The sequence below is a fragment of the Xiphophorus hellerii genome, chromosome 5, assembly GCF_003331165.1.
Source record: "Xiphophorus hellerii strain 12219 chromosome 5, Xiphophorus_hellerii-4.1, whole genome shotgun sequence".
Taxonomy (NCBI): domain Eukaryota; kingdom Metazoa; phylum Chordata; class Actinopteri; order Cyprinodontiformes; family Poeciliidae; genus Xiphophorus; species Xiphophorus hellerii.
The window spans coordinates 4,854,465-4,880,126 of record NC_045676.1 but is presented as its reverse complement, the minus strand read 5'-3'; the positions used below and the strand labels follow the sequence as shown (position 1 = coordinate 4,880,126).

General features: G+C 36.8%; 2 protein-coding genes across 2 annotated transcripts; one reads left to right on the top strand and one right to left on the bottom strand.

The window, feature by feature from the left end:
* Positions 1 to 9,118: 9,118 nt before the first annotated feature.
* On the bottom strand, positions 9,119 to 18,814 carry tbce (tubulin folding cofactor E). Its single transcript, XM_032564133.1, has 16 exons — positions 18,491 to 18,814; positions 17,191 to 17,275; positions 16,720 to 16,884; positions 16,307 to 16,392; positions 15,706 to 15,805; positions 15,523 to 15,625; positions 14,995 to 15,071; positions 14,815 to 14,907; positions 14,389 to 14,453; positions 13,647 to 13,711; positions 12,693 to 12,845; positions 11,932 to 12,070; positions 11,283 to 11,351; positions 11,104 to 11,163; positions 10,917 to 11,008; positions 9,119 to 9,775 (listed from the first exon to the last, which is right to left on the bottom strand). Exons 1-16 carry the CDS (start codon positions 18,606 to 18,608, stop codon positions 9,680 to 9,682), a joined length of 1,566 nt encoding a protein of 521 aa, XP_032420024.1. The 5' UTR covers positions 18,609 to 18,814; the 3' UTR covers positions 9,119 to 9,679.
* Positions 18,815 to 19,224: 410 nt separating this feature from the next.
* On the top strand, positions 19,225 to 25,433 carry rbm34 (RNA binding motif protein 34). The gene is made up of 11 exons (XM_032564158.1): positions 19,225 to 19,425; positions 19,584 to 19,740; positions 20,790 to 20,914; positions 21,070 to 21,280; positions 21,745 to 21,804; positions 21,908 to 21,951; positions 23,232 to 23,315; positions 23,409 to 23,472; positions 23,547 to 23,589; positions 23,664 to 23,782; positions 23,912 to 25,433. The coding sequence occupies exons 1-11, from the start codon at positions 19,403 to 19,405 to the stop codon at positions 24,224 to 24,226; spliced, it is 1,245 nt and encodes a 414-aa protein (XP_032420049.1). The 5' UTR covers positions 19,225 to 19,402; the 3' UTR covers positions 24,227 to 25,433.
* Positions 25,434 to 25,662: the final 229 nt, after the last annotated feature.

Below are 25,662 nucleotides of genomic sequence, written 5' to 3'. Positions count from 1 at the left end.
TTGGCTTTACTAATTAATAATAAATTATGGATTACAATTTGTAAGAATTACATAAGCCAAATGTCAAAGCGAGTTCTGATTCCCAACAATTTTGATGTCCTCTTGAGAAGTGGCTACAACATTTTTGGTTTCAACAATTCTGATTCCCAGCAATGAACAAAACACAAATTCAGCTTTATATATCTACAAATCTTTGATTTCAACAAACAGCCACACAGCTCCACCACATTACTGTAAGTGAAATTATAAATTCTAGGGGTGCACTGATTTATCGCCCAACTGATTTATCTGTCGATTTCCCTAAGTCTGGGGACATTTTTTTACATATTTTTACATGTGAAGCCGATCTTATCCACCGATTTTATCTATCTCTGCAAAGGTATTTAAATCAGCTGCTTTCTTCTTCTGCTCTGCTGCAGAGGACCGGCCCACCAGATCATGCCTAAATGTTTGTACTTAACAATACTCACCTCACTGTTGGCAACTCATCAACTTTCTTGCTATATTTAGCAAGATTTCAGACAAAAAATTGATATCTGCCAAAATTGAAATCGGCAAGATTTTTAATATTTTAAGATGCTAATCTTAAAATCTGCATCTTTCTGTAAGTTAGTCAGGATTCATCAAAGCCTTTCAACCTATAACCTATAATCAGTGCACCCCTAATAAATTCACAAGAAAATGATCTTCTATAAAATACATTTTATAACTAAATCAACACACAATATTTTTAATTGCTGTAGTGTATTCTAAACAAAGATACTCTTTTTTCCAGTTAATTTTATTTTCCTTTTGGATATTAAAAAATCTTACCTGTCCAAAGCAGACTGAAAAGAAGTTGAAACAAGCAATGTCTAAGTTAGCTGAGCTGAGAACTGTGGTTTATAAAGCAGCAGCCCTGGAGAAATAAAGATTCATACAAAACATTGTGTAAAGGTCAATTGAATGTAGTTACTTTGTTTCTTGTAACTGCTGCGAAAGTTTGAGGTTTTTATTTTCGCAGTGTTCTGTACAAAGTATCTACTCTAACAGAACAAACAGTTCTACCGGCACCTTTTGGGCCGGTAGAACAAACTGTTCTACATTTAGAACAGTTCTACTGGACCTCCAATGAAGGAAAAGTTTAACAGCAAGGAAGAAAAACTCATAAAAAGCCACTTAAATTTAGCTTCAGTCAATAAAGGAACAAGGTAACAGTGAAAGAAATTTATTGAAGTATTTCAATTCTTTGATTGTGTTGAACTCATAAAATAGACAGAGTCCTTCAGTTTCAGCAACTAGATTTGCCCCACTCGGTGTGTATTTTTCTTGGAATTGTAATCTCTGGAACAGCCGGACATTGGAGCACAGAAAAACCATTACATAGTTTCTACTTCCCGTTACAACTTTACAGCTGACACTACTTCCGGTCACGTAGCACACAGCTCTAATTCTGTAAAACATCTATGTTCGAACAAAAATAACTAGGCATAATGTTTTAAACAATAAAATGAATAAGACAAATTATACACATTAAATAAATGGATAAAAGAGTGTTTTAGCCATAACATTAAAAAATAGTAATAATTTAAATAAAATACTTATAGGATGCAACACCCTCTGCCACAAAAAAATGTTGCCTAACAACATTTTAAGATTGTTGGCAATACAGAACAAAGATATCCACAAAAACTAGGAAAAAAACTGTCAATATAAACATAAATCTGTTCTCACACCTGACAGCATAAAATTTCACAAATCTCCATGGATTATTATTCTTATTAGATTAGACTGTAATATTAACTAAACATTTTGTTAAACTAACAAAATGAGTATGAACATGAACTGATTTAGTTTTTTAAGTGATGCCATAATAAGGATATATGGATGAGGATTGCCTGGAAGAGTTAGGGTTGTTTTCTGAGTGTATATACTCTGGTGGATCAGCTCTTGAGGACTTTAAAGGTCAGGTGAAACAACTGGTCATAAGTGTAGATTCTCATGGGCTGCCTCCTCCTTCCTGGGTGTTCTCCAGATGCTCCTTCATCTCTTTGACCATCATTAGATTTAGCAGCATCTGAACCAACCTCATCTTCTTGAGAATGTATCTCCTCTTCTCCTTCCTCCAAGACCTCGTTTGGCTCAGTTAGATCTTTAGGTCCAACTCAGCCTCTGATTTTAGAGTTTAAGGGTGAAGGTGGTGCAGGTCTTGCTGCAGTCCATACATAGTAGTCTTTCTCATTGGACCTTTCCGTATCAGCAGGTTTGACATCTTGGTCAGTTGTGTGGTTTTTTGTTCTTCTTACTTTGATTTTTTAAATTTTTTTATTTTTTTCCGGGATTTGAACCGCTGATGTTGGGCTCTTCCACCAGGTAAGGACATGGTAATAGCAGGTTGTGATGTAACACTTGGTCCCTTCCTGTTCCATGCAATGGTTTTACAACAAACACTGGGCTGTTTGGCCAGTTCTGGGCTTTGACAACATAGATTATGTCCTCCCAGTTACTACGAAGCTTTCCAGGTCCTCCTCTTGGTGTTAGGTTTCTCACCACCTGAACTCAGGGTGGAACTCCAAGTGCGACGATTATTGTTTTTCTGTCCTCTTTTTGCACTTTTATTAATGTTTTCCATTGCAATTCTTTCAATTTCTCAGCATAGCCAGAATGTGATTAGTTTAGGTCGACGGGCAGCATTCACGACCAAAAAGAAGGAGAAAATGAGAAAATCCAGTTGCTTCATTAACAGTAGAATTTTAAGCATGGACCACTTTGTTTAAATGTTCCTTCCATCTTGATTTTTGTGTCTCCTCACAACATTTCAATAAGAGTTTTTTTAATCATTCTCAGAGTTTGCTTGAGGATTTTAAGGTGAGGTGTGAGATGAGCGGATGCTACAGAAACTTTGGAGCTTATTGAAGAGACTGTTTTCAAATTTCTTTCAGAATACATTGATTGTGGTGTATTCTGGATGGGAATCCAAATCATGTTTTAAAGTCATCAAAGAGTTTCCTGGCTGCGGTTTTCCCAGATTTATCTTTGGTTGCATATGCCTGTGCATATTTAGTGACGTGATCCACTATGATAAGTATGTATTCTTCACCTCCCTTACATTTCTCCAAGTGAAGGAAGTCGATTGAGATAATCTCAAATGGTGCAGTTGTTGTGATAGTCTGGTTGGGTGTTCTAATCACTCTGTTGGGTTTCAACTTTTTTAAACATCGGAACACTTCGGTAATGTGGTCCTCAATTTCCAGCCACATTTTAGGCCAGTAAAAATGTTGTCTGGCCAGCGCAACCAGTCTATCTGCACCTAAGTGCCCCATGTGAGGCCAGAAGGGATAGGGGAGAGGATTCTTTTAAAATGTTATGTATAAAGTGCACCAGAACACAAACTAAATTCTACACAATCTTTTATTAACAATTTCCTTAAAACATTTCTATTCAGGCCTACAACTCGGTCCCTGAGAAGAAAAAGGAAAGGTGTGAGGACAATTTCAATTATTACAAAAATAAAAGCAGAAAGCCTGAAACAGAGAACCCATTAACTTTGGATTCAGATAAAATAAATTAAAATCTAAATAGCAGGTAGCTTACCCAGGAGCACGGAGGGAGCGGAGCAGCAGGTGAGAACCAGGCAGACAAACTTGTGAAGAAGTGTCCATAAAAACGCATATAGTTCAGAGTAATTGAGTATTGGAATATGTTACGGCCAGTGGCCTTTTTTTCTGTGTTTGTTGTTTTTCAGTGGCTAATCAGATTGACTCCACCTGGAAGTGGGTGCTGCCCTGCTTGTCCTGTGTCACATCCTGAGGCCTACTGTGATTGGGTCATCAATTGCCGGCTCCACCAATCACTGTTGAGGCCTCCCTTTTAAGAACCAAGGACATCCTGGGAGAAGGCGCGGCTGTTTCTTTGTTTAGACAGCTTGCCACTTTGTTAGGGGTTTGACTGCTGTAAACTGGTTTTGATAGCTCTGATAACCTTTGTTAGCTCTGACAACCTTTGTTAGCTTGGATAGCTTGTGTCACTCACTTTGTCCCTGTGTGGGATCTTTGATCCTCTGTTAGAGATTTGTAGTTTGTTTTGTGTACCCTGTTCTGAAAGTCTATTTTTGTTTGGTTAAGTTCTTTGATTTACAACTGATTGTTTTGGGGTTTTGTTTTGTTTAGTACCCTTTTGTTAGTCACTACATTTTGACTATTGTTAACTTTTACCCCCTTTATTTTTGTTGAACCCAAACAATAAACCTCTAAACTGTTAAACCTTACCACCTAGGTTTCTTTAATGTTACTTCCCTTTCCCCTGGCCGAGCTGGGTCGTAACAGAATATAATAAACCAAAGTCTTCGTAGGAATAATATTGTATAGCCGTATGACACTTGTATTCATTCACGCACTCTCTCACACATTCATACTCATACTCACAGACGTGTTCTTATATGTATTAACTAAGTGTAATCCACTTACACTTAGATCATAATATTACACTTTTATGATCAATATATGTAATAGTGCATATCAATGGTGTCCAAGGCTCTGTTCCAATTCCCTTGAACTCATTAACCCATTAAACAAATCCATAAGTGAGTTAGTCCGGGCATCAAGAATGTCCTCGAGTCTTTTCCATCCTTCAAAAAAATTCATGGTTTCACTCATCCAGGTGGCCACATGTGCTATTCCTTCTGATATCCACTGTCCTTGGTTATCCATCTGTATATAGACCCCAAGATCCATCTTCTCATGACAGGGAACACATAACACACACGAAGAATAACAATTAGTATTACTACTAGAGTTAACCATATTTTGACTGCTAAAGCTCCCCATTCACGTTAACTTTCCTCCAGGCCTTTCCATAACCAAGTGTACTGTCCTGCATTCTCTTTTATTTCCGCTTTCAGTTTACTAAGCCTGGTCATTACTGCTTTAATAACTGTGTCTTTGGTGCAGTATGCATAGGAATGTATGTGCAGCATTGATTTGTGAACATATGGCAAACTCCTCCCATGTTAGCCAAAATCCAATTAATGCTCATCTGTTTTATCTTGCCATTCTCATTTCATGGAGATCCTTCAACAGTAAAGTTTATCATTCCGATGGTTACAATAAACATAGTTAATCCATTCAACATTTTTGTTAATTGTAACCCAACGTAAGATGGATTCAAATCCTGCAATAATTTTGTGTTGTGCTTTAAATTCATCTGGAATTCCTCTTGGTGCACCTCTAAGATTCAGATATATTCCTTCATTTAACCCATAATCCCCCAGGCTTCTACAAAGCCCATTCCTACTAAATCTTTAACTACTTCATACACTAGGGTTACTGGTACTTTCATAGCGACCAGAGCACAAAGACCCACCCATTTTAGGAGTAAGGTATTCATTAAAATGTCATCACCACACATCCTGTCAAAATGGGAGCTATTCACTTGACCACATGCAGAACACATACAGGAGACCATGAAATCAGATGAATAAAGTTTGTTTTGAACAGAACAATGAGTGTAGTATGTGATTCTTGTCCCGGAGATACTGGATCAGGATCGTCTGAGTTCTGAAGGTAGGGGAGATGAGAGGTAAGAAGGCAGTTTGAAATTAGACTGAAAAGGTGACTGAATGAAGCTTACTAAGTGATTTGAGGTTTATCTGCCGGGGGAGAGGTTGGGTCACTGGAGTTTAGGTTGCTTGTGGAGAAAACAGATGTCAGATCCAGGTTAAGATGATTGAAAGTCTTGCAGAATTTTCTGAAGGTTGCACGTGTAAGTAACGTTGGAGGGCAGGCAGGTAATCAACCAGACTGTTGACAGAGCAGCAGATCTTCGCTAGTCATGGATGAATAAACCAGATGAATCTTCTCAAAGAGGTCTTAGATAGTGGAACTGAAAAATTCCGGCAACACTGTGGGCATCTTCCAAGGCGCCAAGAGGGGAAACCCACGAGGAAGTCAGAGAAAAATTCAGGTTGAAAGAACAGGAAAATACTTGGAGGTAAACCTCAGAGGGGCTCAGAATACCATAATAGGCTAACAGTCAGGTGCTGGAGAACTGGCTCCTCTTATGCTTGAGTTGATGAAGCCAACTACTTGCAGGTGCGCAGGAATCACCCTCCATCAGACAGCAACCTCTGGGCTCCTCCTGGTGGAAGAACAGCAGAACAACTCCCCTCAAGGCCAAAACTCCAGTTTCCAACACATCCAATAGCTGCCATTGGATATGTCTGGTCATCTACAAAAATAGTGGAATGTATAAGTTATCTAAAATCAGTGATGGGTTCGGCAACACCGATGCGTCAAGCCCATAGACAAAACCCCGTGTCGGTGCGCGTATTGCTTTCAGCAAGTCATGTGACCGATACAGTAACTGTTTTGAAATGACCCTGGTGAACCAAACTGTGTTTATAAGGAAGCGAATCTGTCAACGGGATGCATTTGCCAAGAGATTTCTTGATCTTTTATGGTACAGCGTCAACTGTGGAGCAGCCTCAAGGTAAACAAAAGGTTTCGTAGTTTGGGACCATTTTGATCTTAAATAAGCTATTGGTTATCACTTCGTTGTTGTTTCATCTGGTTCTTTTCCGTTTTACTTGATCTATCTGAATCCAAATTCAGCTGAAATTGACTCTTAGATTACTTTCATATTATGTTCTGCAGGTTAAGTGTTGCATATGTTTGACAGAACTGTCTTATTTAAATAAATCCACCTCCTCAATGCTGAGGCATTATAGGGCCAGGCATCAGAATGAAGTACCAGATAGGATAAACTCAGGTATTCTACAAATTACTCAGTTGCTTTTTATAAATTATTTTATATAAATGTATCATTTACATCATTTTTTTCTACAGCAGGAGAAGTTGTGTCAAAAAAGCGTAACAGACTAAATTTCAAAATTTTGGAAAAGCTTATTTTTTTGAATGAAAATTTGTGAAATCCCTCCCTCCCCCCAGTCCACAAGCATCCTCATTCCAAACACGTTCGCTTAAATTTTCACTTTATGGTACATGTTAACATTATTTATTGACTGTATCTAAGCATATCAAATATATTTTGAATTTAACTGAATATATGACATAATACAATATATAATATACAATAAAATACAATAACTTAAATCTTATTGTATAGACTAGGTCATCAAATCAATTTGTCAACTACGTTGCCTGTAGGAATCTTTAATGTCCAGCAGGTGTCAGTATTCAATGACACAGTATCGACACAGTATCAATACAGTTTTGCTATGGGTCGAAACGCCTCATTTACCCATCACTATCTAACAAAGATCAGCTATTGGGCAGCGAGAGAGGACACCTACCACCAGGAAACCAAAGCAGCATGTACCACACTTTGCAACCTGTTGCTGTTTACAGTTGGAACCCACAGGACATGAGCCACAAAGTGGAAGTACGAGTGGGACGTGTGTCTGATTGAATGCGGCAGCTTCTTTTATACCACGCCCACTTTATCCAACCGGAACTTCGCACCTGGAAACTATTTGTGTAGAAATATGTATATTTCTATACCACTACAAAGACACAAACCAACAAGAATTTAACACATGCAAAGTAGACATTATTAGACAACTATAGTTTCATATAAATAAGGCTTACACATTTATGTTCCTAAAATGTAAAACTTGTAGTTAGTAGTACTAAAGAAAATAGTTTACTTAGTCCAGTGCTTATCTAACATACCCATTTCTTGATGTCCACAGACGTTCCTGGCCAATAAAAGCTCCTTGAGATGGCATCTGTTGTTTTTATCTGGCCACAGTATCATAAATGCTACACTATGCTGCAGCTTGATGGGTAAATGTAATTGCATATGTCAAATGTCAACTAACATTAAGATGAATATTCATTAGCATGTCCTTATTAATTTAACTGAATGTACATGGGGAACAATAGAGTTTGTGTTTGTTCTCGGACCTGTAACAAGTACACTATTTAATATTTTTATGTTTCAAAACTTTTCAAATGTTTATCATCTTTCTAACCAGCACCTTCTTCACTTTTGTTTTTGCGTTTTTCAGTGGGTTACCCCAACCATGTTTCCATGGTTCATACAGTGCAATGCTTAACCTCATGGATGCTGTTCTTCCGTGGACAATAGACTGCTATTCGGACAGTCAAAAAGGAATCAAATATGTTTACAGATCTATCCCTGTTTTCTTAAATGAAATGTTATATAAATGTCATGTTACTTTTAAACTTGTGTACACACATTTTTGGAAATATGTTAATGTAATATAATTTTGAACGACATAAAACCCATCATCTGCCAATAAAATTGTGTTTAAAACCAGTGAAGAAACTTTTAATTTATGATGTAGACCTATCAGACCAAAAATGTAAATGAATCAACATTGATTCCTAACACTTATTCAATCTAAAATCAACACAAATGTGCATGTGGATCCACATTCAGATGATGGTTGAATCAACAGTGATATAGTGTCAGTTATGGTTAAAACCCTAACGGTGATTCAACATGTAAGTCACCGACCACTTTCAATTTCGTTTCAATGTCAGGCTTCAATGTAGATTCAATGTTTCTGCCTGACATCATTTCAGTCATTGTGCTATCTGGGGAGCTTCCTTCCACATGTTTCTCACAATAGTTTTTCTGGAATTCCACTATCTTGGTGTATAGTCATAATTTTTGTGATTCACACAAATAATATAGATTACACACACATGTATATTTTGAAAAAGTTTAATAAAAAGTTCAACATTTGGTCGCTTGACATTTCAGGCATTTATTTTTTGTAGTTTCGATAAAACAGAAATTTTAAGTAGAAATGTCAGGCTTCTGAAAGGTATCCTCATACTTGGTTGAAGCTCTTTGACATGAATTACTTAATGAAATCAGTATCCCCATAAAACCTGTCAGCATGAATTCCTCTAAAATGTCCCAGTCAATGTCGTGTGTTAACTGGATTTCAGAAAACCCAGTGGACCAGAACCAACAGACCCTAAATTATCAAACTGCAAATTTCATTGTAGACTTCAAGGATTGTGAAATATGTGCCTCTCTACTCTTTCTCCAGGGTATTACATAAGATATTATTTATAACAATTTAGGAAAGCAAACAAAATGTAGCAGCAATGGTGAACTTTTAAAACAAGAAACCAAAAACAGCAAAGACATTTTTCCAACTCTTTATTTGTTCCACAACACAGAAAAGAATTAGATAATTCTCAAAATACCTATCCACAATCTGATGTGTAAAAGACAAATAACTAAAATAGTTATCCAGTGAAGGTGTTCAATGTTTCTGGGGAGACGTTTTATCTCCCTAAATCCACATTTTTAGTTTCTACATAGAAACAAAAACAAAACATTGAAAATATGAGCTGTTTAACAAAAAAAACAAACGATCCATAAAAACAGACTCAGACAGAACACATAAATTAAGAGATGCTGTTTCTTTCTGCTGCACTGTAGTCTGAAACTAAACACACATGAAGCTTTCCAGGCTTGTGAAAGCTTTATGATGATGACCCGTTTCAAAATTAAAATATTTTTAAGGCAGAAGAAGAATCGCTACCTTACACCTTCTTCTTAATGAGGCACAAATTAAGACGATTACGTCGTTCTGAACGTCTGCAGTTGCCTAAATGAGAAAAATTAACACAGAACAGTGTGATAACAAAATCACATTTCAGTTTGTGTTAAAGTTTAGAAAACATGCAGCTGGATCAAGTCAGGACCAGCGAACCAGAACCTGGTCTCCGTCCTCCACAGAGTAAAAATGAAGCGTCTTTAAGTCGCTGTCGATGGGAAACTCTGTCCCCGACACCTGAAACAGAATAGGTCGTTAGGTCCTAATTGATTGATTAACAACTTCAAACTCCAGTCCTCAAGGGCCGCTCTCCTGCAACCTTTAGATGTGCCTCTGCTGCACCACACCTCAATAAAATAATTAGGTCATTAGCAAGGCTCTGGAGAATTGATCTACACAAGGAGGAGGTAATTAAGCCATTTCATTCCAGTGTTTTGTACCTGTGGCACATCTAAAAACTGCAGGACAGCGACTGGAGGACTGGAGTTTGAGACCCCTGACATACACAATGTTCCAAGAAAGCATTGGCCTCCTTATTTCGCCCATTTTTGCTTTTTGTCCCACCATAAAGTATTTAAAAGGTGACCTATAAATCTTCCTAGAGCAGGGTTTATTACATGTTTATTACCTTTTTTTGCACAAAATCATTTTTAGACGATGACATTTTCAACAGGTCAGTTTTTTCAAAATGAGCAGTTTTAGGGCCTTCTGTCTCTTTAAATCTAAATAAGCTTCTGCTGACCACGCCCAACTAAGTGTTTACACTCGCATGTGAAAATGGTCGCAAAGAGATGAGCAATTATACAACCATACATCTTTCAAAAGCAAAGGTAGAGCCTCCTGCACAACAAACAAGAATTTAGCAACAATGTCTGGACATAAAGTCAACAACAAAACACTTTGGTCAGCTCATTTTACCACTGTATGTGCTGGGCAAACAAATGGCCTGGACTCCAGCGTGGGTTGCTGTGTAACGGGCTAGGCCTCGCTGTGGTTGCTAGGTAACGGGTAGTGCCTGCTGATTTGTGCCATTTCCTTCTGAAGATTTTTGAAATGGCTCATTTTCTAAACACCAAAAAACATCAAGTTTTTACCAATTTTTTTTTTTTAAGCGATTGGGTTAATTTTTAGGTACAAAAATGTGGAAAATGTGAATTTTGCTTAATATTAGCTATTAGATTATTTCAAGCACGGTAATATTAAGTAAAATTAGCTACCACAACTATGCAGATGACTCATTTCTACATTACATTGCCACCAGGTGTTTATGAACTGATTCAAATGCAAATACAAGCAGGTGCCGATTGCAAGTATTTAGGCCTGCTTAGTTTGTGGATTCTGTGTAGAAATAAAGCAGAGATGTGTGATCCAGTTTCACCTTGTGACTGGTGTAGGTTAGCCTCAGATCTGCAGGTGGGATCTTCAGCAGCCTGTGCAGCAGTCCCTTTACTTTCTGAACAACCATAGAGGCTACAAATGTTTGGATATAACCAGAAAACAACTTTTACATGAGGTTTAATTCATTAATAACTGCTGAATTAATGCTCAGGCAGTTTGTTTTTTACCTGGTAGTTTCTTGCCTATAGGTTCCCGTTCAGCATCATCAGGAAAAACAAATGTAATATCTAAGAAAACATATGGAAAACAAAACCATATACAGAAAGCATCATATTATGGGTTAGGGTTATTATTATTATTTTTTGTGGAGACAACTGAGGAGAAAAAAAAATCAAGCAGAACTGACTTATCAGCTGATTTTTCAAGGCAAATGGCTCTGGCTTCTTCAGCTCGCCTTCATCCGGAGCTCCATACTCTTAGAAAAAACAAAACAAAACAGACAATAAATGATAACTGAATAAAAACTGTCACCATAAAAAAAGGAGGCTTGCCTTTTCCTTATTATTCGTTATAGCCTCTTTCTGTCCTGAATACTGAACAAAGAGTGATTGCACAAGACAGAAAAGTTAATTTGTTTTTTCTGAATATTTGGTCACATCTTAACATCCCATAATTTTCTTAGCTTTTATTTAGGACTTTAGTTTTCTTATATTTTCAACCTTTTCACCTTGCTTTTGCCTGATCAATCAATTCCTCTTTTATTTGAAAGAACAAAGCAGAGTGATAACAGATGTTTCTCTACTGAAACAAGTAGCAGATACTAATCAATTCATAATTTAGAAAAAATATGAGTAAATTTACAACTTTGGAAAGAGTTGCTAAAAACATATAAACAGAGTAAAGGATCTATAATTCCCAATCACTAGAACACTTGCATTCTCTGATTTGGAGCCTAATACCTTTGGCAATATATTGTACAATAATGAACATAGTAGAATTTTTTTTAGCATAACTGTGCTTAGTTAGGCATTTTTAACAAAGCCAAAGTGTCTTACTCTCAATAAGCATCTGATAACGTGGGTGCTGGCAGGTGAACGCCGTGCTGGACTGATCCACACCCCCTGCCTTCAGCCACTCCTCTCCAAACATCTTGATGTAGTCAAGCTCCGCCCCCTTTCTTTCTTCAAAGCTGATCTAAAAGCCAGGAGAAATGAACGTCAGTTTCTGGATGGTGAATCAACAACAAAACAGTTGTCTTTTCCAGCTGGCATTGTACAGTGCATACAGTGGTAAAATGACCAAACATGCTGGAACTCAGCTTGGATTGCTAGGTGACGGGCTGGGGTTGCTAGGTAACGCCACAGGGCCCCTAGTGTGTCTTAGTTACCTTGGGGTTTTTGAAACGGCTCATTTTCCAGACACTAAAAAACTTTAAACTTATTCTTGCCAACAAATGGCTTGGGTTGTTTTTAGAAGCAGTAGAAACAAAAATGGGTGTATAAAAATGTTCAGAATGTAAATTTTGCATAATAGGTTTAATACAATTTGAAATAAGGCTACAATGTAACAAAATATGGAAAAAGTGAAGCCATGTGAATACTTTCTGGATGAACTTCAAGAGTTAAACTTTGCATCTTTAAGTCACACTGTCATTTGCAACTATCCAACTATGAAATATTCTTCTGCAGCTGAATAACTTCACCTCAAAGACTCATCCATGTGTAGAAATGACCACAGTGGACTCTTCCAGTTAACATCTCAAGTAAAAAAAAATACACAAAAATGGCTAACAGTGATGGAAAACACGCACACATACCTCACTGTTGTTCAGGTAGAGCAGATGTCCAAGTTTGGCAATAATCATTTGATTGACAGTTTTTGGGTTTCCATCGCTGCTCACCAGTTTGTTGTCACGACATGATAATTTAACGAGGCAGGGAAGTTTGGCAAGCTCATTAACCATACTCCACTGGAAGAAAAGACAGAGAGAGCCTGTTCAAACGAAACGAAAACTTGTTGCCAGCATAATTAGTGCTTATGATTGTACAGAGCCTCCTAGGGGACATGGGAAAAAAATTATTTTGTGTTCAATCGCAGTAATATTTATTGGGAATACAATAATGTACTGGTCAGTTCATGTGGCATAATTGAACACTGAAAGTGTTTCTGCTGTAATATAGGGGTTTTCCATGTATGTCAACATCTCTTTTGTGAGATATCTAAGGTTTTATATCTTTTTCCTTAGGATTGAAGTGCACCACAAAAGTAAAAGCAAAACAGCCTAACGTGCTTTCCATCCCTTTTAAGACATAAACAGAAACTTTCTATAAGAAGGAAAGAAAGAAGAAACACATCCAAACTATTTGGACTATTTCTGAGTTATTTTCACTGAGTAATAAAGTCATCTGACAGTTTTGATTGCGTCTTTTTTGTGTTGATAGTCGGAATGGTTAATAAAGGACCGTTTTCATGTGCAGTTCCATCTCCACCTTACACAAACATAAACTGCAGTGAATAAATCGATTTTCAGTTTTTTACACCAAAGAGTTAAGAATATATAAACACGTTTTCAGAGGCTCTTTAAATGTGCAATTTTCAATTGACATTTGTGACTCTATGCAAAACAGAGCACGGTATATTTGCTAATTGTGAGGGAAAGCAATACTTTTGCAAGGGAATGCAAAAGATTTTTTTTATGTCCCCTATGGGGGTCTGTATAATTGAAAGGAAAAACAAAATGGAATAATTTCAAGATGTAACACAGCCTGACCTCAGAGATGTTGTTGTGGTCCAGATTGAAATTCATCAGAGCGGGAAAGATGTCTGTACTAGTAGCTACAGAGAAAAAATATTAACGACTTTAGAATTATGGAGTTTAAACACAAAATGCACTCAGTGATTGACAAATCCACCAAATAAAAAGACTTGTACACCTTTTCTTCTCAGTAAATCAGACCAAACTTCCCTCAATTTAGGTCCATTAGAATCATCTGGAATTACTTATATTTGCTAAATGCCACAATTTTATTTTAGATGTATTTATTAATGTTTTCAGAATCAGAAATTTACACATATTTTCCTCAGTATTTTGTTGCTTTGTCTCTGAAATGTCTGACCTGGATCAAACTTTCTGGGTTTCCTTCCAGAAGTTTCAATATTTCTACATAAGCAGTTAGTTCTATATGTGGTGTTAAAATACATCCAATTAACTCAAATGTCTCAGTTAACCTATCAGGCGCCTCCAAAGCCATGACATCACAATCTGGGCTTTCACTCGTTTAAAGAGACAGTATTCATTCTGATCGAGAAAACAAATACATAAATCTGACTTTGTCACACACAGCAAATTTTTGTAATTTTAACTCACCTAAAAGAAGATAAATGTGGTCTATTTAAATTCTGACAGTCAGATAAATATGTATGGAAACTTCTGGTTTCAACTGTGTATATATTCATATAAATATTTAAATGTGCATGTCACATTATAAATAACAGAAAATTTGTCAACACACCTTGAGTTGCATCTTCAAGTTGAATAATTGACAGTTTGGTGTTAGACAGGTTAAGCCACTCCAGTCTCCAATGTAAAAGAAAACAGAGTTATTTTAGAAAGATCATTGTTATTGATAAAAATGTAAGTATTTAAGCCAGGTATTAAATCACAGATTTAGTTTTTCACATGCAGTATTTTATGTTGTTTTCATTTTTGTCTAATAAATAAAGACTGTGAAACCTTTATTGTGTTTTTGTAAGCTTTAAATCTTTGTAGAACATGAACCAAATCCATATTATTATGTCCTAACAAATGAAAGTGTAGAAATAAAAGAAGATGTGATGTTCCACATTTTTTTTACTCCATGGTGTTATTAAATTCTAGTAAATCGGTTAATATTTTACAACTTAAAAATGAAGACTATTAAACTTCCTCCTGACTATACCTGGGCAGAGAGGATAACCTGGACACGCTTTCTTGCATCAAAGGATTACAAGACAGATTGAGACTCTTCAGTGTTTGCAGGACGCCCTCTGGCCTTCAGGGAAGATACTTTCATAAGTTTCAATGTGATATGAGAGGAAAAAGATACTGCAAAATTGAAAATGGATGATGGGAATATTACCTCTGTAGTTCTCTTATGTTGTTATTTTCTAAAGACAGATCCTCCAACTGAGGCCACATGGGGGCGCACTCCAGCATCTGACCACAGAAATTTCAAGTGTTATTTGGCCTTTGGAGAAAAAATGTTTATAAGCACAATTAAAATGTTTTAAAAATCTTTCCTCTGCCTGGTAAACTACCATTCTTAATTAAAGAAAGTATTAAGCAAGGATTTCCCAGATCTCCTTTTCACTTTATCCACACTGATTCTAGCTAATCTAAAACAAAAGTTTAGACTGATTTAACTTCAAACAGTGGGGAAACAAATTTGTAAATGTTTTCGAAATTTAGTTTTTTAAATCAACTGTTAGATTGCAATTTATTATAAAACTGTGCAGTTTGAATATCAAACACTTTAAAGGATTTTTATGCTTTAAAGTGCTTGATTTTATAAGGAAATCAAGCACTTCCCAAACCCTAAAAACACCTAAAAGAAATTTGAAAGAATTTCAAGAACTATAAACCTGTTGTGTTTTTAGGAATTGCTTACCTGCAGCCAGGTGAAGTCACAGTTGTTGAGGGCAAGGAGTTTGAGGTTGCTGAACGCCTGACGGTGAGCCCAGGGGTCAGAGGTCAAGCTAATTCTGTTGACACTAATAGAATTAAAAGAGTTTTAAATCAGTTAAAACAGAATGCAGCTGTTAAAACACAGACTTTCTGGAGGAGGTTTTACCTGAGCTGCAGGCCTTCCAGTTTGTCCAGCTGCTCTGTGATGGCAGCCACATCTTTCCATGTGGACAATAGAGACCCAGAGAGGTCCAACCACTGAACGTCTGAAGTGGGCTGTTAAGTCCTCCAACTACTCCGATATTCACAGTTAGCACAGCCAAGACCTGACTGAGACACTAGTTTCAGTCAGGTCATAACCTGTACATACAGTGTTTTTTTCTGTTGTTTTCTTCACCTTTCTGATTGGCTTTCTGACCAGACAGAGATTTAAAGAAGAGCGGCAAAAGCAAATGAGGTGGATTAGCAGCAACAACTGATGATGTCATCCAGGACGTTACTGTGAAATATCATCTTTGCTACCCAGAAATTGAGCTGTTAGCATTTCATTACAGTCATGGTACTGCCTTCAGTCATGGCATTACCATCCAAGACGACTCTTTGAAGATACTTGGAAGACAAAAGTTGCGACAACATTCAACTTTCCTTTGGGATGAATAAAGTATTTTCAAATTGAACTGAATAAATAAAGCTGAAGTATAATATTCCAATCAATATTTCAGCCAAAATGTACATCTGTAGTTGTTAGGTTGGTAAGAACAGGATACTGGGTGTTGTTTTCCTGATTTCTCCGGCCGCCCCGGGTCCATTGACATCGCTATGGTTCAATACAACTGATGGAAGATTCTCAAACCTGTAATAACAAAAAACATGTTTATGTTGATGTGTATCTGCATTTGGCAGACGTTTTTACACGAAGCAGATACCAGGGCAGTTAATATCAAAATGAATAATAAGATACTCAGAAGGAAGATTACTAAAGATTTGTTGATATGTTTGTCCAATCCAATTCCAATTTTTCAAGTGGTCGGCAAAAATATTGTGCAACTTTTTCTTATTCTTTTGTCTGAGCTTCATTTGCCCTAGTCTAACAACACCCGAAAACATGAAGCAAAGCAGCTGAATAATCACATAAAACAAGCACAACTTTGTGAAAATCGTGCAAATACAACTGTCGTACCTTTTCTCCTCAACAACAAACCATTCGAGCTTCTTGGAGGAAATAAAGATCTCCTCGTTCAGCACCTCCTCTGCGTTTGTCTGATAGGTCAAATAAACAGCAGTGAGGAAGTCCACTCCAAAACTCACTTTCTGCGGACGAACAAAGGATCCTCCCCTAGGATTTCTAAGAGAAGAAAACAGTATTCATCTTTTTAATTATTCACTTACTGTACATGTGATGGAGACTAAGAAAAAAATCAGTGAACAAAGTCATAATATAAAGTCGCACAACAATAAAGTTGAAATAATACAAGAATAAAGTCGTAATAAAAGCTGAATGCAAAAGGTTGTCTAAGTCCCACTGTCTAAAGTTTATTTCCTTGACTTACAAACAGAAATTATACTGCCAGGGCCAAATTTCCATCACTTAAAATCACTGATATTAAACAAAACAACAATGATAAAATTGAAATAAACTATCAGAGACTACCTGCATGTAAAATACCGCACTCCTTCATGGCTGCCATCATGTTTTCCTCTCTCTGGGTTATCCCACTCCACACCAAGCCACAGCCCTAAAAACAACGATTATGCAGGTAAAAAGTTAATATCTACCCCAGCACCATATGTTGGCTTTTATAAAAGTTTCAGAACTACAACAAAAATAAATATATCTATGCTAAACTGACTTATAGAAACTTTCTAATGTCTCAAAAGCCTTTTTAATGCTGTGTTGTATTTAATAAGGAAAACTGAATCAAAAATATAAGCCATAGAAAGAATGTGCAATAAAGTGACTATTTGAATTTATGGTGATGGATTTAAAACAGGTCTTAAATGGTTGAAATTTTGTAAAATAAATAGTTACAGATGTATTTTCTGCATTTTAAAAACGTGTAAAAGTTGGATATTTGGTTGCCTAATTGTGCAACCTTAAAACAAAAATAAGTTTTGCACTGTCATGGCTATAAATGTGATGTAATTTGCATTTTTGTGCTTAAACTTTGCCACACAAATGAACGCACGACTATTTTTCATCTGGATTTAAGATATAAGATTTAAACTACTCTCAACAAATCACCAAAATAAGTTTCACCTCCATCTGTAACCAACACTGTCTGTGGGATCATCAAATGAGCTGTTCCTGAGCTACAGACAGATATTGTTGATGTGTTTGTGGCAATATCTGGTGATTTTGCCTCTCTCTCTGCTACATTTTCAACATTTCAACCATTTTTAGCTGCTCCACCACAGAAAATAGGACACTAGCTTTGTTAAATATCAAGAATTTATGCATTTATGCATCTCTAAAGCAAGACAACCTCTTGGCAAATCAGATTATTATCTTGTTTTAAACCCGTCAGAAAGGAAACCTGTGATTAAAACAAGAGCTGTGACAAGATGGTCACAGGAAGCTGAAGAAACCTTGCTAGGTTGATTTGAAGCCACAGACTGGGATGCATTTTGCCAACCACATGGAAACGCAGAACAGATGGGTGCTTCCCTAATAACAAACCCTGACCTGAAGGAAATGCTAAACAACAAACATTGAAGAATTGGTTATTAAATCTTCTGTACATCAGTTTTTTTTTGTTTGTTTTTTTAAGTACAACAAAACAGTCCGATTGCCTAGGCTGAATCTGTCCCATTTCAGGATCGATCTTTATATTTGTGCTACTGAAGTTACCATCAGGATGTAAAACCGAGCAAATTATTAGGTAGCAAAAATTATGAGAATCTGAATTCGCTACCAAAACAACTCAGAAATGAGAATAATTGTGTTTTTTCACCTTCATATGGTGATACATGCCCAACGTAGCGGACCGTGGCCCGTTCCTTTCCGCAGGAGATCCGCCTACCCACGGGGTCCAGCGGCATCTCATCCCGTTCGGACTGATCGGTTCTCATTAAGCCGACCACAGAAGACAGAAAACACTAAAACTACAATTGCTATAGATCGCGCTTTATGTATGTGGTACTTTCCAGCCTTAAATACCTTCAGAGATTCACAAGTGAAACTTTTAGCATTAGAGTCCAAATCTAGAAGCGGATCTGGGCTGATTTGAGAAACATGACAGCTTGACAAGCTAAAAATTTTTCTTCTGGTGTCTTTTGACGGTTTGCAAAGACGCATTACCGCCACCTGCTGTTCAACCTTACGTATAACCTTGCTTGTGCTCGATATTGTAAATACGTGAACTCTTTTGGCATTTGGACAGTGACAGAAACTTTTATGACTTAAATAATACGGGAGATGTTTTCTCTAAGCGGTTAAATATAATTTATGTAACTTTAAGTGAGAGAGAGAAGAGAGAAAAAGGTACGTACACTGTAGGCTTACCGGAAGTGACACATTTCAAAGGCGTACTCGTTTCCACCTCAAATATTTTTCATTTAAAGAAATAAAAATACCAAGTGAGTAAATAAAAAATATATTTCTAATCGTCATAAATATATTCCCTTTAGCTAAATCCAAAATATCCCGCTTATAGTTTAATTCCGGTCATTTATTAGTTGGTACCTTTGTATCTTCCTTACAGTTTTCCGTCGGGGACACAATTCTAGGTAGAACAGTGCTCGGACCATAAACGGAACGTGTTGTTGTGTTGTGTGTTCAAAAAGTCTACATGCGACTGTAAATAATACATTATTTAAGCAGAGATAAAGACATAAGATTGGACGGCGGGGATCCAGAAGAAGCCATGAAGAAAAAAGTTCACCACAGGTTTGTTTGCTTGCGATAACCTCCTTGCTATTGGCACGTGAATACAGGACAGAGAAACCACGCACTAAAACAGTTGAAACGCCCATAACAGTCTGACATTATTATGGATCTATTGTTCTACTTTTGCATCTTTTTCATTCTTATGTTTGTTTCCGCAGAGAAAAAATGCAGCTCGGTCAAGAGTTATCTGCATATGCTGTCGGCCAGGTATCAGGCAGTTTGTTCCAACAGAGCTCTGAACCGTCTGGGTCATTGTCAGCATTATTCACGACTCCGTTACCAGCGTCAGAATCTCTGTTTCAGCCTGTCCCCAAGGTAAGCACCACTTTTGTTCGCCTTGATTTCCCTTAAAAAGCAGGATGTTAATGGACATTTTTACACGTTTTGAGTCTTAGATGTTTTCAAACTGCACAGTCTATATAACAGTTTGCTTTTTTGATGGTGGGATTATAACCCCAGAATTAACCAACTACCTCTTAATCATGTGTTTTCCAACCCGATGATTGAATACCTCAGGGTTATTTGGGTAACTTAAATGTTCACAAATCTGGTGCTCTTGTGACTTGTCCAGGGTATCTTGTTGATTGGTCCTCATCTGTCTATCAGTTTAGACCTGGAAGTCCCACAGGATCTTACCCTTGTCATTTACAGACTACGGATTATCTTGATTATGTCCTATTACAATTAGTGCTGTTTTGCTGTCTTTCAGTCCAGCCTCTCGAGCCTTTAAGTACGACTTAGCTTCCTGAATGTGTCTGTGCTACAGAGGTTTGTTTTTTCCGTGTTAGACATTTACTTAGCGTTTTAGAGTATGTAAACTCGACCACAGGTCAAACATGTAAATAAAAACAAAATCTTGCTCCTGGAAAACATAATTCAGTTCAGCTTTCAGCACGTTTCTTGTTTGTATTGGCCATTAACATGTTTCTTAAGCTTGAATATCTGCTAGGAACAGCAAGAACTCCAAACCACAATCTGGTTTTCAGAGCTCAAAGGTTCTGTTACGAAAGAACTTCAGTTAATTAAAAGTGAACATAAGATGTAATGCAGACTTGATTTGTAATACCATACCAACATGAAGTCACAACTTTTAAGAAAACCAAAATTTACAAGAGGCTTTTCCACTGACTGCTTTAGGTGTTATTAGTTGATTAGGATTATTTAGTTGGCCTAGTCATTGTAATCATTTTTTCCCCTCCTTCATATGTTTTAATTTTTTATATGTTTTCGTATTGTTTTTTCTTGGAAGGGGTCTTTGGGTGTCTTGAAAGGTGCTAAAAAATAAAATACATTATTATAAATGAGACCATAACTTGTTTGCAGTCTTGGCATTTCATATTTTTCTTTTCTTTTTTTTACTGTAGAAGCGTATTCAAAAGACTACAGAAAGAAATGAGCAGCAGAAAGATGGCTTAGAAGTGAAGGCCAAGCAAATGAAGAACAAATCCTTCAGGAAGACATCAGTGGCTGAGCAGCAACTGCTGAACAGGTGAGAAGTTTACGAATCATTCCTTCAAATGCATATTTTATTGTTCGAATCTTCCTTCTTACCATCACATTGTTCTAAACGATCTTATCAAAAAAATAAATAAAAGCACAACCTTTTGTCTTTTCCTCTATCTTGTTCATCTGCATTGGTTTTAGGGAGAGCAGTTTATTAACAGCAGACACAGACGAGGATGTGCAAAAGAGTTCAATGAGGAAAAAGAGGAAAGCATCAGAGATTACTGGTGAAAACAGTGCAGAGTACTGGGTGATGAAGCGACAGAAACAGAAAGCCAACAAACAAGAGGAAGCCTTAAAGATGAAAAGGACCGTGTTTGTTGGCAACCTACCAATCAGCTGCACAATGAAGGTATCAGTCACTCCCAGTTTAAGCATCAAATGACTTGATCATTCTTCCTCGGTTTGACCAGGAACAATGGTCAGGCTTTAGACAATTAGAAAGTCTAAAGCCTTACAATTTCTTTAGAAAGCACATGATGTACACCAATTTACAAAAATAATGTTCCCTACATTACTCTAAGAATGGATGGAAATGAGCATCTGTTGTTAATATTGGCCCAATTTTACTTATCGGACCGATATCGATATGAAAAAAAAACAGATACTGATATATTGTGTATCCTTGGGAATAGTATTTATCCCTGTGCTTCCCTCTATTTCTGTTTTGGAGACTGACCCCACATTAAACCAATTCTTGTGATCTTAGGTTGATAAAATGCAAGGCAAAGTTCTGTATTATTTATTAAGATTGTTCCTATTGTTTTATGAAGGAGCTAATGTGTAATCATTTGGTTATTTTTTTACTTTCTTTAGACTCTGCAAGGACTCTTCAAAGATAAAGGACCGATTGAATCTGCTCGGTTTCGCTCTGTGGTAAAAAAAAAATCAGATTCACAATTGTAACACTCAGTGAAATTTTCATTTATTTAATTACCAAAATAATCTTTAATCATATTTTACTCTTTCTTTACTTTAGGTTAGAGAGGATCCCTCAATGTCTCGTAAAGAAGCAACTATTAAGTAAGTGTTTGACTCAAATATGTTGACATTACAGCTCTAGAAAAACTTTACAGCAGGGTTCGCATTGGTATTCCATGACTTTTCCATAACTCTCCTTGACCTTCAGTACAATTTTCCATGACCCACATACAACAGTACAACAGGTTCAGAAAGAAAAGTATATGACTGAAAGACTAACCCCACCAAGTTTAACTTGGACATGTAAAATTATAGTGCAGGCAGAGAGGGAGGAAATATAAATGACAAAAATTTGAAAATGAAGCCCACACAGACTAGAAAATTGCAATCAGTGCACCGCTGCTTTCTTTTTGATCTGTCTGCCGAATGGTTGAATACTGTAATCAATGTAAAGATCATTATTACAAACAAAATACATTTAGTAGTTATTAAAGAAGTACTTAAAAATCTTGAATATGTCTACGTATTTGACAGAACATTCCTAAAGAAGAAAAACTTGACAATGTTCTCTATTCATTCTCTATATACTGTATTTATTGGTCACTGATGCTTTTCGCTTATTACCGACAATTAGACAGACATCTTCTCCCGCTCCGAGACAAACACTGTGCACTGTATTGGAGCAAGGAGGAGGCAATGCGTGACAGCGGTAACGGAAACACGTAGTAACTCGCCTTATTGCATAGAACTGAATCGGTATGTTTTGAATCCGGTGAAAACAAGGATGAAGAGAAATAAGCTGGACAATATACTGGCAATTTAGTGACATTTCCACAGTTGTGGTCTTGACTTCTCTTGAAATAAAATCCCGAGTCCTCAATGTCCAACACACTCACTTGAATTGACATTAGCACTTTAGCATTAGCTTTGCTAGATACCATGTTATTGTAGTGCCTTAGCATTAGCAGAACTAATGTCTATGATTAGTACTTTAGAGCTAGACTTTTTAGTTAGCGGTGTGCCAACAGCTGGTTAAATGTAATTCATTCATGTGTCAGATTCTCATTCAGTAGTCTAACTTACAACATAGAATTGCATTAGTATAAATAAAAAAAAATAATGTGTCTATGTTTTCTAATACAGCATTTCTAACATCACAAACTTTTTCAGTGTTAATGGTTTTATGTAAATGTTAATATCACCAAGCGTACAGTTTGGCTGACTAACTAATAATCTGTCTTTTTTTTAACTCTTCTATAAACTCATTGCCATCTCACTATAGTCTTGATGCAGAAGGGAATTAGTACTTATAGTAGCTTCACAGAACCTCTTCTTTTTTTGTTACACTTTTCAATATAGATGGTTTTTTTTTACATTTACAGACGCAAAGTTCACCCCAAGAAGCAAAGCATAAATGCTTATGTGGTGTTTAAAAATGAAGAGGGAGTTATTAATGCTCTGGAGAGGTGAGAAGATTAACAGTGCTGCCAAACTAATAATAAACTTAGAAGAGAAACGGTAAACAAGCACATAAATGATGATTGGCTTTGTCCTCTCAGGAACGGCATGGAGATTGAGAAAGGCTTTCACATCCGAGTGGACAGAGTGACTGACAAGTCATCAGTAAGACTTTCCAAGATTAAACTCACCTGTGCACTCTGCAGTCCTGTTGCTAAAAAATCCTTTTATTCTTGCAGCATGATCACAAGCGCTCTGTTTTTGTTGGGAACCTGGCATTTGGTAAGATGCTGTGCCAAAACAAAGCTCATTATATAATGTGATATGCATGATACTGATCTGTTGGATATTTGTAGATATCAAGGAGTTGGCATTTCGACAGCATTTTGAGGAGTGTGGAAAAGTCGAGGCAGTGCGACTAGTGCGAGACCCAAACTCCGGACTTGGGAAAGGATTCGGATATGTCCTATTTGAGGTGCGTTGAACATAATGCAACAATTAGGATGCTGTCTTTAGAATTTCCTAGAATTACTGTAGTAAAGATTTGTATTGTTTTTACGATGGAAACATAAAAAAAAATTTTTTTAATTTGTCCCTGTCGCAGAGTGCCGACTCGGTAGAGGTGGCGCTAGCACTGGACGGGTCAAAGCTGGAAAGCAGGTCCATCCGTGTGAAGAGATCAGTGAAAAAGGAAAAGCAGACGAATAAAACCAACAGCAAAGGATCCCTGAGGAAGTCCAGGCAGAATGCTGTGAAAGGTTCAGGAGGGGCCCAGAAACCCGGTCAAGCAAATTTCAAACCCAAACCAAGTAACCTCTCGTCTTTTAAAGGAGAGATGGCAAATCCAAACAAGAAAAATAGGAAAGTTTTAAAGAAGAAAAATAAGACAAAAAAGAGACATCGAGTTTCTACGAAATGAAGGACTAACGGTGATAAAATCTGTTTCCTTGACTGTTTGAAAAAGATTTTCTTTTTCACAAAGTTTTCTAATGCAATTCTCCTTCCAGACAAATAACCAAGAAAAGGATATGGTATTCTAAAAATGCACATTTTCTCAAGATTGGGTGTGGTTTTAATTTTAAAAGTTTAAACCTGGGGTGTGTTTGGAAAAAAAAAGAATAATTGCTCAATTTTATTCTTGCAATATATTTAGCTACAAATGTTCAATTCAATTAAGGAATACTTTATTTGTCATGAAGGGAAATTAAATGTTGTAACTCATTAACTCAAATTTCCGGTAGTGGTCTTTATTGCAGCAAATTTGATTAAGCTTCTGACAAGACTCTGTTTTTGCAAGATAGTCTCATGAAAAGGAAGGTCAGGATTGTCCAGCATTTTCTTGACTTTATGTAAAATCCTTCTTTGCATCTTCATCTCCACAGTCATCCCCAGAACGGAATTAGCCAATGTGCCTAGTGGTGGTGCACAGCTCTCTTACTTTGACTACACCGTGGCACTACTTTCTCTTTCAGTCACATTTCTACAGATTTGTTACTACATTTGAGATTGTTGTCCTGTTGCCTGAGTCAAATTGGAAAGGACCTTGATTTAAATGAACAGTGTTTAAAGATTTTTGCAGTTTTCTGGAAGTTTGATCCAGATTAGAGGAGCATAGAAACTGAATTCTGCTTCTAAATTCTTCCTCTATTTAAATTTGGTACTCCCACACTGAACACACCTAACAAGTATAACATTTTATATGCAGATTGTATGTAGAAAACAATATAGAATTATGTAATAAGCCAACCAAGGAAAAGAGAGAGAGTTAATTTTTTTTTTGCAGAATTAGCAAAATGGAAAGAAAAAGGTGAAGACTGACTTTAAAACCAAATCTTTCACTTCTGACCACAAGATGGCGTTGTTACATCTATTTTCCAGTGCTATGTGGCCTGTACTGTATTAGAAATAACATCTCGAGGCACCAGCATAATAATGCGGGCCTAATTTATAAATTTACAAGGAACTCTTGAGTTTTCAAATTTTACTTTTGCTCTGGATGAGCACAGAAAATAGACATCAAACTAAATAGAATAGAATGCAAAATTCACATTAAGCACATTCTTGCACTCCCATTTGGGTCTCTGTATACAGCTTCTAAAAACAGTCCAAGTGCTTAATAAAAAAAACCCAGCCATTTTTTGGTGCATAAGTTCATATTTTTTGGTATCTGGAAAATGAGTTGTTTCAAAAACCTTCAGAATGTAACATCGCAAATTAGCAGGGACTGACCCTCACCTAGCAACCCAGTGAAGCCCAAGCCGTTACCTAGCAACCCCAGCAAAGCCCGGCTCGTCACTTAGCAACCCAAGTGGAGTTACAGCATTTGGTGAGCTGGTTCTACCGCTCTGTGTTTAC